At 31.6% G+C, this 14,929-nt stretch overlaps 2 protein-coding genes across 7 annotated transcripts in view; one reads left to right on the top strand and one right to left on the bottom strand.

Moving 5' to 3' along the window:
• The window catches only part of LOC148604352 (tyrosine-protein kinase Btk-like), a 36,684-nt gene extending 31,120 nt beyond the window's left edge, over positions 1-5,564 (bottom strand). For 2 of the 4 annotated variants that reach the window (XR_015916005.1, XM_088549412.1), the window contains exons 1-2: positions 5,250-5,382; positions 1,679-1,998 (exon numbers count right to left, since the gene is read on the bottom strand). Coding sequence is in view for 3 of the 4 variants with exons in the window: in XM_088549412.1 (XP_088405538.1) it covers positions 1,679-1,816 (138 nt within the window). In the remaining variant the exon portion in view is untranslated. The other 2 variants (XM_088549415.1, XM_088549414.1) reach the window with 2 other exon arrangements.
• Positions 5,565-5,740: 176 nt separating this feature from the next.
• On the top strand, positions 5,741-13,966 carry LOC148604351 (mediator of RNA polymerase II transcription subunit 7-like). 3 transcript variants are annotated; one of them, XM_088549418.1, is made up of 3 exons: positions 5,741-5,785; positions 11,241-11,366; positions 11,799-13,966. In XM_088549418.1, the coding sequence occupies exons 2-3, from the start codon at positions 11,250-11,252 to the stop codon at positions 12,339-12,341; spliced, it is 660 nt and encodes a 219-aa protein (XP_088405544.1). In that variant the 5' UTR covers positions 5,741-5,785; positions 11,241-11,249; the 3' UTR covers positions 12,342-13,966. The 3 variants fall into 3 exon arrangements, with proteins under 3 accessions (XP_088405544.1, XP_088405545.1, XP_088405546.1); XM_088549419.1 differs by having other exon boundaries at positions 5,748-5,780; XM_088549420.1 differs by having other exon boundaries at positions 5,780-5,803.
• The last annotated feature ends 963 nt before the right edge of the window (positions 13,967-14,929 follow it).

The raw sequence follows: 14,929 nt of genomic DNA, 5'->3' as shown, positions 1-14,929 counted from the left end.
AATAACAATAGCATGTGCTTGTACATGTATGTGTCATGTGCTTCCTGTTAATCAAATAATCCACTTACAGAAAATCTATGTAATAATAAAAAAGTAGTTCAATGTAAACATTTTTTATATTCAATCATAATTATGCATGGTGTTTTATGTTAAGCATGTCAAGTGAAAAGATCTACTTGTACATGATGCTTTAAGTATTTTGGACAAATACATTTTATGCAAATGCAGTATTGATCAATCACTTGTTAGTTTGTACTACAACACCATGGATATGACTGTAGGTCACTAACAATCTAGCTCATGGAAAAAATAAAAACAAAGCAGAGGTTGATTTATCAGTTCATGTAAATGATCATGGAATCTGAAGACTTTAAAGATGTACAACACTAAGGACCTTATTTAAATTCAATGTATAATTCAATTTGACAGATGTTTCAGTGGAAAAAAACATATTTCTCAACACTTTAAGGCCAAAACAAATAATATGTCTGATTCCTATTACCAGACTAGCCCTAATTTTTATACATTGTATAACCATTTGGGTTCAAGCACTGTTAAAGTCTAGATTGTTTCTCCAATAACTCAACAGATTTTTTTTGGGAAAAATATAATAATCTCCCTACCTACAATGTAGCTATCCTATCTTCGTTCTTACTGGTAGCAGGAAACAAGACTATTATTTTTTTTGGCCTAACCAAAGAAAGTCATACTTGACTATAATTTGAAAATGTACGTTATATCACATGAACCATGAATCATGACACAAGTCACACAACTAAAGATAACTAAAACTAAATTAGAGCAGTTAAGACTTAGCAGTCTGTTCTTAAGGTAGTCCACCATAATGGTTGGTGCATCTTTTCCGCACTCAAGTGCATCTTCATTTAAATGGTTGATAATAGGATATTAAGTAGTAACTTCCTTACTGTGGACAAAAAATAATATTTCTCTGAACCAGTGTAGGAAGTAAGTTATAACTGATTTACAACAGACTATGCAGTTCTATGAATTAGACTTGATATTTCAGATGGTTTGTGTGTGTTGTCAAATCACAGATATTATTAGATAACACTTAAATTTCCTGATTATTTCTCTACTGTTTCAACTCATTAGAAACCTCTTCAGTACATTATACATGATTGTGTGATGTGGCACTGTGACTAAAAGTCTCACACATAATACGGTCATTCACACTGAAGCTTCAGAGCAAATATTAAAAACTTCCCAAGGTTTTTCTGTTTGAACTTCAGATTCAACAGCCCTTTTCATAAAAAATTTTTAGTGTAAAATTAATAGTAAACTATGGTGTCACCCTACACATTTTGTATCAAAGTACTGTGACTCATTTAATTGTGAAATGTAACCAAGATCAATACCATGAAGTGCTACCAAAATTCAAAGAACAAAATATCTGGAATCTCTTAAAATTTAAGAAAAAGTCATTGATGCCAACAAAGGTAAAAAAAGTTTACAAAAAATAGTTGCTGTGGTTTTCGCAAAAAAACAAATGTAAAACTTAATAAACCTGATTCTTTAAGGCAAATGCATGAAAAAATGAGTGAAACACAAAAATAGCCAGGTTGGCATAAAGTTGATACTCCAGCTGTGTTATTCACAATTATTTATAATGATTCAATTGTTGACAACTATACATGAAATGTTTGTGTGCCACTATTACCTCTAATGTGCCATCCTTATAACTGAGAGAATTATCATCTAGTATAAACCATCGGCTTTTGTAATTCTGGGCTGTTATTCGGCTCTTGTTCACAGACCGTTTCATCATAAAGTCCTGCTTTGTAACAGAACCCATCATGTGTTTTTGTTGATTGGAAATTCAGAAGAAGAAAGCTACATGATATTGTAGAGATTACAGCTTACAGCTCTTAAAACAAGAATATAACATCAGTTCATCCATGATTAATATTATCCCTTTTATATTATGTATGAAGAGCATCACATGTCCATGCCATCAGAATATGTTGAGATTCTAAAACCCTGAAAAGAAAATTCATCATCAAAATAAAAAAAATTAACAACTTTTATCACAATATACTTTGAACATTTTACGTACTTTACATTACTTTAGTAAACTAAAATCAGAAAAAAAAACTGTGAGCTATGTTTGTTAAAGGATACCCTCCTTCCAGTAACAATATGGTAGAAAAATACTGGATGTATAAAGTCATTAAACTCACTAAAGTCTGAAATGGAATCCCCCTGATGTGGCATACCCGTATAAAGCTTCTGTCAAAAGATCAAGTGATAGCGATAAGTAGTTTCCCACTTGGTTAACAAATGACAAGGACCATGTTTTGCATCATGAAACCTGAAAAGTCATTCAGGTTGATACATGAAAGAGGAATGCATAATGGCATCATGATGTGATAATGTGGAAAAGTTTCATTGAATTCCATTCAGCATGTTAAGTTGTTTTGGAGAAATTGCAGACATAAACTTGAGACAAACCAACAGACAGAATGATCAATATATATATATCTCCCTCTTTTAAAGTGGGGCAGCATATAAAAACATTACTATGTAATAATTTTAAATCATGTGACTGGGTTTTTTGATGTTGCAGTGATTTACAGAATATGCTGAATATTTTTTTTATTTATAAAGTTATTGAGAATCTCTCTCAAATTTCTTAAACCACATATACATTTTGTTCCAAAGTTACTGTTTTCTCGGACACATTCATGTAATAATATAACTTCTGTGTAGCCACCATTTTTTTCACAATGCATGCACTACTGTCAATAAATCCTGCATAACCTAATACATTGAACAATGTCTACACACATGTATGTACTATTTACAGAGAGAGTTTTCAAATGTCATTTTTTAAAATTCAAATTAAAATTATTTGAATGATTCTCAAACTACTTTAATTTTTCCTTTCAAAACTTTTGTAACTTTTCTATGTAATAAACCCAATTTTAAAAATCTCATTATAATATTGTGCACAGGATAATGTTCTATTTAAAGAATAGTTCCAAATTTCTTTCTTAAACCTAGTATTTGAATGTGTTTGAAAGGGCTATGCTTATGATTTTGCCTCTTTCATGTCATGTACTACAAATTTTATAATGTTATTTTTCATTTAACTGTATTGAGTTAATAGTCAAATTCTATCACAATTGGGAAACATTACCTTTTAGAAGTATGAATACAGATATTACAACCAAAACATACAATATTGCATTAGATATAACAAATACAAGTACATGTAGTGATAAAAGAGAAGAACCATCGTTAGTAATAGTTACTTCATTTGTACATGTAGAACTTAACAAGAAAATGCTAATAATCTGATACAGCCAGAAATGGATGTTTATCTACATGTCTGCTGGTTCTGAAAAATTTTCGAAGGTCTAAATTGTTTAATTAACACTTTAACCCTGTACAGGAATGATTTCTGTATCTCCTCTTACTTTCTTTACTACAAACCAAGATGCCGATTAAACAATTCTTATTATTAAAGTTGTTTTGTAGCACAAGATATCAGCTTCAAGTCAATATTGAAGACCATGAGGGAGAAGTTTGAATTTCAAATTAGTTTTCCTGCCTCCCATTAATTGGTTATAGGCACCTTAAAAAGATTAAAAGGGTTATCCAATTAATGGTCCATATTAATGAAATAGAAATTGTGTGTCATCTTATATGACAGTGGTCTTTGCAGGCATATTGAGCATACATCCAACAAATAACGACATACATATTACCAGTCATACCTGATTTGCTTTAATTTGACACCTATAATTTTAGAAAAAGAGAAAAAAAATTTAAATATGGTAAGAGCCACTCAAGATACCTGTACATATGGTTTACATAAAATGTTAGTCAAGCATTTTTGCACTTTCTTTAGTTAAAATTTGATTGCCAGGAAAGTTAACACTTTGATACTTTCTGCTGTTAAATTCCAGATAAAAAACATTGCAGGGTTCAAATTATATATAGAAAGGTCTGAAAAATTCAGAACTGTCAAATTTACGATGCAAAGTGGTCTCAGGCGCTGGACTTCATGCAGGCGGTCTTGCCAAAGATGTCACAGCGGTACAAGTTCGAGTCCCATGGAGGGAACCACCAAAAATATGCATCGCAAATTTGACAGTTTTAACATCGCTGGGAATTTTTCAGACCCTTCTATAAGTTTATGTTATCTTCCCTGCATCAATTTGATCCGATGGAGCAATGTAGCGAACAGAGTTGTCACATTCTGAGACGTTTATTTATATATAGCTTTTCATAGAACACTTTTCTGTTCTGATCATCATTAGTAAAAATACACATAAAGTGTAATTTCAATTAAGTGTGCATTTTTGACAGACTCTTTCACTGCGAGGTAAAATCTCTTGCTTGCCCATGTAGTTTATTTTCCTCTCATGGTGACCAGTTTCTATTCTGAGTGAGCAGTTACTTATTCAAATTTCAGTTAAGGTTTTACGCTTTTTTTTATTCTTATACATTGTATCTAAATAGCATTCAAATTCAAAGGTTGTTTTAAACTTGAAGTATGTATTAAGTTTTCCATGGTCCTGGTTATTACATTTTTTTATATGATCCCAATATTTCAGAAAATTTTGTTTTATTCTCTTTTTCAATAACATTTGTTTTCTTTGTTTAACAATATTCATTATATGTTTTATATTCTATGTTCTATATTGTATTATCTTAAAGTGATTTGGTATTGTCAAATCAGCTTTTGTTATTGTGTTGTGTTGTTTATTTTTAATTTCTAGTAGATATAGTTTTTGTGTGTGAGGGCCTCAGGGAAGATTAGCTTGTAAACTAACTGTGTAACCCTCTTGAAATAAATATTTTATTATTATTATTATTATCATTATTATTATTATTATGCAGATTTCAAAAACACTGATGGTGAGGTCTCAAGTCTATACCAATACATGAGCTTCTGGATTTAAGATCACAGTATAGGGGAAATCTTCCAAGTTCTAATAACATAATTACATATACAATCTGTGTAAAATTAAGAGATTCCAATCCTGTCTACTATCAAAAATCCTTGTAACAATTTAATTAATAAAGGCACATTGAAGTCCCAGTTTCATTGAAATGTTGTATGACAACTTTTAATTTGAATTTTGTAGTGTACAATCCAAAAACAAAATATATTGTTGCAGGACTGCATCATATTGTTTACAAAACGAAGTGTGAATTATTACAAATTAAAATAAATGATAAGGCTGATACTGCTTCATTTAGCAAAGTTACTCTTAACTTACGACACAACTAAGAAGAATAATTCGCCAAAGACTGCAATACGGTAGCTACATGTACAATGAAGTTTCACAGCATAGGAAGTTGAATGCAACATGGATCCAGGAAGTTAAAACCAATACTAACCAATGAAAATACGTTTCTTTTCTTTAACAATCTGCCCTAAACTGTGATGAAAATTTTGAATGTCAACAAAATGGTATGCAATGTGTAATCTGTAACAGTGGTACAACTTAAAAAAGACATTCAAGAATGTTAAGAATCTGTAATTACTTATTTCTCGTGCGAAACTTCTTTGTTGACAAGAGTTATTTCCCTTTACCATATTTTCTGAAGAAACGAAACTTATTTATTTTGTTAAAATCATTTACATCAGTTTCAAAACCAATTACAAAAAATAGATAATGATGTTTAACTTTAAAAGAAATTAGATAAAATAATTGTTTTTAGTTTTTTATCGAAATATATCAAATTACCTTGTTTACACAATTCGTTTCCCGTGTTAAAATATAGATTTGAATGAAGCAGTCTCTTTTGTAAGGTCTGTTTTGTTTTAATAGTAAGAATACTTCTGCTGTCATCTAATTGGGTACCGTATTGGGACCTACCCTATTTTTATTATTTATTAACGATCTGCCAGAGCATGTATCTAGTAAAACTCGTCTTTCTGCGGACGACTGTTTATTATACAGGATAACAAATAAAATAAGTGAATCTAATGAATTACAAAAGGATCTCACAAAATCTTGAACTATGGGAATCAGAATGGCAAATGAAATTTAATCCAGAAAAATGCTATGTCATAAATATTTCTAAAAAAGCTAAACCAAATTCATTTCAATATAAACTGCATAACCACGTACTTGAGACTGTACCACTACCAGACACCAAATATCTAGCCCTAGGTGTCACTTTAAGTAGTGATCTTGATTGGGGTCCACATATTAACAATTTAAAGGTGAAAGCCAATAAACCCTTAGGCTTTTTACACAGAAATATGAAACACTGCAAACCCAAGGTTAAAAGCCTTACATACACATCACTTGTGCATCCGATCGTAGAGTACTCCTGGCCAGTTTGGGATCCATATAAATAAAACCAAATTGCCCAACTTGAGCAGATTCAGAGAAAAGCCGCAAGGTATGTCTTCAATGACTACACAAATAAAACACCAGGTGCAGTGACTGGCATGATGAACACCTTTAATCTGAGTCTTCAATCTCGCAGAACAGAAGTAAGGCTTGTTTTACTTTATAAGATAAATGTGGGGTGAGGGGAAGTTACAAATGATATGATCACACAAGCAGATAGGCGCACTAGAGGCCAACATAAATTTAGGCAAGTTTATACAAACAAAGATTTCTATAAGTATTCCTTCTACCCAAACGCTATAACAGATTGGAACAGTCTCCAAGAATCTATCGGTATGTCATCTTCTCTAGAGTCCTTCAAAAGTGGTATCTCCATGTTAACATTTGAAGGACGTTATCTAGCTATATAATGAAATAAAACCCCAACCACTGTACATAATGTAAATATGTTAAGCTTTTGTGTTATACATTTTAACATTAATTGTAATGAATTGCAAACTTGTCTTTTAACGTTAAATTTCCAACCCCCTGTTTCATTAAGGTAAACAACAATTGAATTTTTTCTTATTCATATATGTACAAAGATACAACTCAAATAGATTAAATAAACATTGTTTACAGTAGCAAGGATCTTTAATATACTGCTATAGTAGATTTAACTCCCTGACTTGAGTAGGGACTTAATTTTATACTGGGGTCTCACTGTATTGATAGTTTATTAACCATATTAACTGTTTTCTAGACTGAGGAAAACAGTCCTTTGGACAGTGAATTTTTATTTTGTCTGAAATTAGTACAAAATCTAACCTTTGCAGTAAACCTGTTTTTCTGATGCAGCATCTTTTACACTCAGTAATTGCTTGCGAAAAAGGGGATAAATTTCTGTGCCAAAAAAATGTTCCCATTGAATCACTATTCTCTAAAATTTGTGGGGATGCACTCGAACAACTTTTCCATGGATCATGATACATTTTGTAGCTTTTAAATCCTTGTTATGGTATGACTAAGGAGTTAAATATAAAAGGATTGGAATCTCTCACACTTTTACATACATGTAGTATATTAATAAATATGTTGCATGGGGTGATTAAGAGAGAGATTTCCCATGATGCAATATATTGATGCTGAGGTGCCCTAGCAATGGTGGATAATTTACATCGCTTCTACATTTCATCACGATTACGTTTTCTGACCCAGATGGTTTAAAAACAAAAATTAAAACACCCCACCTCAAGTATCCTCCAGACTATTTCGAGGTTTTGTTTTGATCAGTATCTTGAATGGAGACCTTAATCTCTTATCAAATTTTCAACCTGGTCCCACTTTCAAGGATGGTTTTCCATCCTCATTTAAAATTCAAACTCTTTCCAAACCTGATCAATTATGATTCGTCAAAAAATCTGTTTAAAATTGATTAGAAATGGTTCGAGGGTTTATCTAAGGAATTTTATAGCTGTAGCTTTCCCTGCTGTTGTGATGTGAACATTTTCAAACAATATTTTATCAGACTGAATATGTACTTCAAAATGGGGACAACCTGTAAATTAAGGGTATGATGCTAATTTGAATTTCAAACTCCTCCCTTGAGGTCCAGAATTTGAAGTTGACGTTTTTGTTACTGAGGTACATGTATAAAAATTTTTTCAGAAAACCATCCATGCTTTATCTGTCCCATATATTGAGAGTATTAACCAACAGTTATAAGACACTTGAAAATATAAGTGATGAGTATGATTAAATCTTGCCTACCAAGAAATAGAGGGAAAGCGTGAGATTCCAATCCTTTCTACTGTAAAAATCCTTGATTCTATCCATTCCAATAACTCTAAACCCATGTGATGGTTTTTAACTGTTTTTTGTTTCAATATTTGTCCTCATTTAATGAGGAACTTCCTTTTTGCATCATAACCAGGATTATGATCCACCAGTGTTCTAGCTAGGATTTGAAAATAGAGGGGTGCAGGGAAAAGGGCACTTTTATACGTAGCATGTCTTTTTTCAACAAAGAAGGGACATTGATTTTGTATGTTTGTGCTAAGTTGGTAATTGTATTCTTATTGCTTACCTGCCAACTTTTGAAAATGAGGGTCGCATCATAATTTGCAAACTGAGTAAATTTGACTGCATGATTAATATATGCACAACACCCTTATTGTATTGAAAAACCTTTCTCAGATGACCAAGTGCTTTTACAAAACAGATACATCTTATATATATAACACACATATATATAGGTGAATGAGCTGAAAATGTATTACTGAAGCCTTAAGATCCCCAATGACAGAGTTATGAAATTAATTTCAGTATGATCAGGTCGTTGTGTGGCCAAATTAGTCAATGTTTTTGCAATGATGGAGCATGTTAACTCAGGGGGGGGAAGGGCAAGTGATTCTTTACATTAATGACATACTATGAGGTGAAATGTTGCTTGAAATGTTACAAATATTCAATATTGCTCCAATTAAATATCAAAATCTTGAGTAAATAGAAGGAATATTATTTCCTATAACTATTGCAATTACAACTTATAGAAAATGTCCTTTACTGTTGAAGATATAGAAAAAAATTTAAAATATTGAAATTATATTAGAGGTAACTGACATTTTGAATAAACAAACAAGTGCATCATGCAATTGTTTACACCGGTAGTTCTACAAAATTTAGACCTGTTAACTTGAAAATATTTGTAAAATTAATTGTGCAGTGTAAATTAATTATTAACCAATGATTGGCTGTCCATAAAATTGTTATAGATCCAATAGGGATTCATTTTCTACTTGTCATTTTCCGATAACCCTGGTCAGCTGATTGATCACTGATAATTACCTGAGGTTTACCTGAGGGTTAATTACGACAGGATGTAGTTAATGAAGGTGACACTTCTTAATTGGCTTGGGGTAATTTATTTACAAGAGTGGAAATCATAAAGGGCCATTCAGATAATTTTAAATGGGCAGAAAGGGGGCACAGTATAGGTTATAGGAAGGGGGATAGAGTCCATAGAGAAATCATACACAGATCAAAGAAAATGGAAAAATGTTCTTGCAATAAGTTTGAACTATTTATAGTCTTGAAAATTATTTCAACTAGTTTAATATCTTTGTAAAGTTTACTAGTAAAAAAGATATAGAAATGAAATGTCTGGCAAAGTAAGACAAGTTTCAAATTACTAGTAAAAATATTTACATAGATTAATCATTTTCTCTGCAGGTATATACAAATGTACATATATCATGAATATATTGTTTTGATATCTATTTTAAGACCCTATGAGAGAATCAATATTAATACCAAAAATATGCTGTCCTTAACAATTTGACAACAATATCATTACTATGTCCCTTACTAATGAGCATATTCAATGGTTTAGTTAAATTATTGGGTGAGTATCAAGCTTTCCGTGCTTTGTGGAGAATATTACTGTAATACAGAGGATGAGAGATATATTTTTGTACCCACACATATTAATCCTTATTAAGTGCATCTGCACATGAGAATGTGTTCATCTTCATTTTTCTCATCCATTTCATGTTCATCGCCCTGACATACATGTAGCTGAAATATTGCTGCTTGGGCATAAAACACCTATCAATCAAATCAAATCAATTCTTCATTATCTCACCTAAAATAAAAAGTACATATAAGTGGAATACCATCATGGCATGATTGATATACACAAAGTGAACACTAATATCACTCTCCTGTAACCATACATTTTTTCCCGAGAAAATGTTTTATCAAGTAGGTCAGTGTTCTAAAATTTTAGAAATGTTTGATATTCCTTAGTAAAATTTAGCACAGCAGTAGAAATCAACCTGTAAAATTTACAATTTTAACTTTCACAGAGCTGTTTTTAAAATACATGTATTCAGGAATGGGGATGTCTTTTAGCTGGACATGTACATGTATGTCATTTTGCATCTTTTATCAATCTTCAAAACTTCAAATCAAGATTAGAATTTGGCTTGGAATAAAGTTGACAATTGTTGAATTTTTAAAATCTTATGTTTTTTTTCAAAGATTCATTTAATAAATTTGTATATATTTTTACTTTTTGTATGATAACAGGTATGAACATATACATTTAGGAGACCGAAATATTTCAATAAATAGCCTTATAGATTTTCCTTTCTCACCCATGTTGAGGCCAAATACATTTGTATGTATGCTTTTTAGCAAAAAAAGGTGAAATAAATTAAATTTAGAAAAGAATCATAACTTACCCAATGATTCACAGGGGCTTAAGTTCTTGAGTCTGGTCTGTAAGATTGTTATAATTCTACTTAATTGTTGTTTTTTTGTCTTTTAGTATCCATGGCCATACACTAAAAAGTGATTTTTTAGTGTTTGGCCATTTATAGTCAAATGTATAAAAATTTTTAAAACAAGATTTTAGTAAAATTATTGACAATTGTAAAGATCAAACTTGAACTCAAGCCCTGTGCAATGACTTTCTTCAACTTGTACGAGGATGTATACCGTGTATACTAGTGATTGATTTTTTCAATCGTTTTCTTCACCAATTGACTGTTTTGAAGTGACCTACATTTTATTACAGCTGCAAGTGACATATCACTTGTTCAATTGATGTGTTGTGGTCAGCCATAAAATGCATGTCACTTCAAAACAGTTGATTAGTTAACAAACTCAAAGTGAGAAAAAGACTCAAACATTAGAGCTTAGTTCTTCAAAACTTTATCTGCTGTATATGTATTTATCCATTGGATAACTTGTAGGAATTGCACTAAACTTGTCCATCAGCAATGAATAAATCAAAGAACAAACCACCAAGTCTAGCTACCCACGTGCGGTATTGGGAATTTTCAGATTTCCTCATGTTAGATACTAAAGTTTTAACTCAATTTACCTATCTTACAGTATAAGATTCAATATTTCTAATTGCAGGCAGCCAGTATGGGAGATAATCAAGGTGTTAGTGCATACCCTCTCCCTCCTATGCAGTATGTAAATTTGTATACAGATGAAAATGTGAAAAAAGGAAGAACACCCCAACCTCCACCTATAATACAGGTATACCACAAATAAAGTTATAAAATCCTTGATTCTATCCATTCCATTGACTCTAGTAAACTTTCAAATTGTTTTTCCAATCCATCCATTGTTTTCTTTAAAAATCTTTTTACTATTTAACACATGATATAAACATTACATTGAAACAAAAAATTCAATGAGAATAGAATTAACCCTGTGCCTACCATATCATAGGATCTGCCTGATTTTTACATGGACGCTGACAGCCTCTTAAATGTTTTTTTTCCGGTTACACCACCTTAAATAGAATAATCCAGACATAATTTTCTTCCACTTAAAATGAAGTTTTAAGTCCAAATATTACTATTGCTTTTTTTATACTACTAGTTTGCTTCCATTTTACCAATTTTTGTTTGGCCTCCTAAAACCAAATCTGTACAATACACATTTGAAACTTTTTGCCTTTTTCAGGACAACTACACAATGTTTGGTGTGCCATTCAGTGTTGATGACCAGATCATACAACCTTTAGAATCTCAAGGTTTCCGTAGGTTGCATCCACAGAGCTATGATCACAAAAGAGAACTGAAGAAACTAAATCACTCCATATTAGTGAATTTTTTAGACTTGATAGATACCTTAATTAAGTCACCTGATTCTCAAAAGAGGACTGAGAAGTTAGAGGACTTGAACTTACTGTTCATTCACATGCACCATTTGATCAATGAGTTTCGACCACATCAAGCTAGAGAAACATTACGTGTCATGATGGAAAAGCAGAAAAAACAGAGAAATGAGATCGCAGAGCGATTCCAAATACACTTAGATAAAGTGAAAGAACTGATTCAATCAAGTTTGCAGAATATACCCGATGACTTAAGCTTTGATTCTAAGTCTCTTGTTAAGACAGAGCTATTACAATTCTCATGTCAACAAGAAAATGTTGAGGTTAAGACTGAACCATGTGACCAACTAGACAGAATGATGTGTGAAATTGTTGACAGCATGACTTGATCATTCTTTTTTTTAAAGAAGACATAACATTTCATCAACAAAATATCCATTTTGTTATTAATATGAATGATGCTTGAACTAAATTGTTGTTAAATTGTCAACCATGATGCCATTAAATAGTGTTCTTAATAGATGAAAGTAATTCAAACGTGTCACAAAAAAAAGATAACTTTTGATACAGTCCATTTAAATTTGAATTAAATTAAAACAAGAGATACATAGTAAGAAGGTGTATTTTATTTACAAATTTAAAATGTTCATGTGAGCTATTGCCATCACTTGACCACCGTCATTATTAACAATTATACATTTTAACTCTTCTCCTCTGAAACTACTTGACTGATTAGAACCAAACTTGGTATAAATGTTCCTTGGGGTATTCTGCATAGAACTGATGTGGGGATTTTTTATACGTCGAAAAACATGGCTGTTGTTACTAAAAATAGAACATAGGGGTCAGACAGTAGTTTCTCACATCTATCTCAAAAATCATTAGGTTTAGCTAAATTTTGACCGAGGTAAAAGTGTTTGGTTTTAATCCGTTAGCCATGTTGGAGTTACTGTCCTTTTTCAACGATTTTTGCTATATTTAATGTTATTTCTTTCAAAAATCTTCTTCTCTGATACTACTAAACCAATTAAAACCAAACTTGGTATGAATGTTCCTTGGGGTATCCTGCATAGAACTGATGTGGGGATTTTTGATCAGTCAAAAACATGGCAGCCGTTATTAAAAACAGAACATAGCGGTCAGACAGTAGTTTTTCACATATAACTCTAAAACCGTTATGAATGACTTTTTTTAACAGTTTTCAGTCAATATCTTGAAAACTATGATAAATTAATAGAAATTTTCAATTGTTGAAATAAATGGTCCTTATGATAAGCCCTACCAAAGACTTCTTGAGTCAAAATTGTTGGACAACTTCTTGTTAAATTTATTGCCTTTGAAAGGCAAAATTCAACCAGGTGGGCGATTCAGGCTACTGGGAGCCTCTTGTTATTAATTTAAATAATTATTGGTAAATATAAGCATTCACACTGCAAGGTGGTTTAAGTTATGACTTTAAGTGCTCTCATTGAGTTAACATTTGCAGTTAAGTACAATGAGAAAGTAAATTAAGTATTGAATTTCCATATTTCTGGTGAAAATGCTTTTCTAACTACCACTAACATGATGGGTAATTAAGAGGAAAGCAACCCAATAAAGTGTCAGCATAACTTCCAGAATCTTTTTATAGAATAAGTCAATATAGAGAAATTATTGTCATTGGAGGGATATTGTGTAGGTTTTAGGTATGTTTCTAATTTGAAAGTGGCTTGGATGACATAGGAAATAAAGAGAAACTTGTGGTAATGATTAGTAAGAAATTTAATCCAAATTTCAAAATAAGGTTATAAGGAATTTTATTGATTATAGGATCTGTCATGGAAATGAGAATTTATATTATACAACCACAAATAAATTGATGTTTTTATAGTAGTTCTACGATGTCGTTATCCATGTCCTTGCTGCATCTTCATTGTAATATATAAACACTTGAGTTTTGTTTGATAAACTTGAATATTAATTTGTGGATCTTTTAATAAAAAGTTTACAATAATGTATCCAACAACAAATGAAAGGTTGGTATTCATTTTTGAGTTATTGCCCCTACCTTTTTGGAATTAGGGATCAGAAACAAGCATTTCATTAAAGTATCCTTTACAACTCAAGTATAAGCATATGATTGTATATGAAGTTGTACCACATGGTACCAAGTAGGAAGCTAGATTAGGGGTTGTGAATTGAACCATTTAGGATACAATCAATTCTTTTGTCCTGGTGAAGTGTATGAATATCTATGAAACTGTACCACACGGTTTTATTCCACAAAAGGAAGGTTTTGATTGATATATTGAATTTTTACCCTTTAGAGGAAAAAGTGGACCAGAAGCAAGCATTTTCTTGAACTTTGCTATGCAACTGAAGAAAATAGATAAGTTAGGCTAAGATGGATTTTTAAGGTGGTTACCTTATCCATTGAGGAATTAGGGAACCAAAACATTTTTTTTCTGGTTTTAGGGCAATAACTTGATTACAATTTATAAATCTGTACGAAATTGAACAAATAGCTATCCAACCACAAAAGGAATATTTGGATGAATATAGAGGGTAACAATAACTGCCTTTACCGTTTAGAAATGAAGGACAACAGAGAGTAGAAAATGGGAATTTTCTTCAACTTTGTATAAATTGATCATTTTCTATGTCGGGTGTCTAAATACAAACTTTAAAATTCCATACTATCACCTTCATTCTGGTCAGAATCTTGTCAAGCAGTTATCACGATCCAAATAAAAGGTGTATCAAGTTTGATATTGTGTCGATACTTGTCCTTGCTGTTCAGATTTTGACATCTGCGGTCATATTAAGCTGCACCCTGAGAAGCGTATACTGAAATAGATGTTGGGGATTGGTGTTGAGACCGAAACCCGTTATTTAAAAAAAGAAATAGTTGAATCAAGTGATCATTGACAAAGTAAAATCCACGGTAGACTAAAGGGGCCCGGGATTTAAAAAAATGTGTAAAAATAAACATTTGTGC

This window comes from Perna viridis, chromosome 10, assembly GCF_037379345.1.
Source record: "Perna viridis isolate PV_CMFRI_1.1 ecotype Kerala chromosome 10, ASM3737934v1, whole genome shotgun sequence".
Taxonomy (NCBI): Eukaryota; Metazoa; Mollusca; class Bivalvia; order Mytilida; family Mytilidae; genus Perna; species Perna viridis.
This window is presented reverse-complemented; position numbering and strand designations above follow the sequence as displayed.

Bases quoted from the DNA above. Each gene is read 5' to 3' on its own strand.
- LOC148604351 (XM_088549418.1), top strand. From the start codon at position 11,250: ATGGGAGATAATCAAGGTGTTAGTGCATACCCTCTCCCTCCTATGCAG. The intron at 11,367-11,798 runs GTATACCACAAA...TGCCTTTTTCAG, and splicing joins AACCTCCACCTATAATACAG to GACAACTACACAATGTTTGG.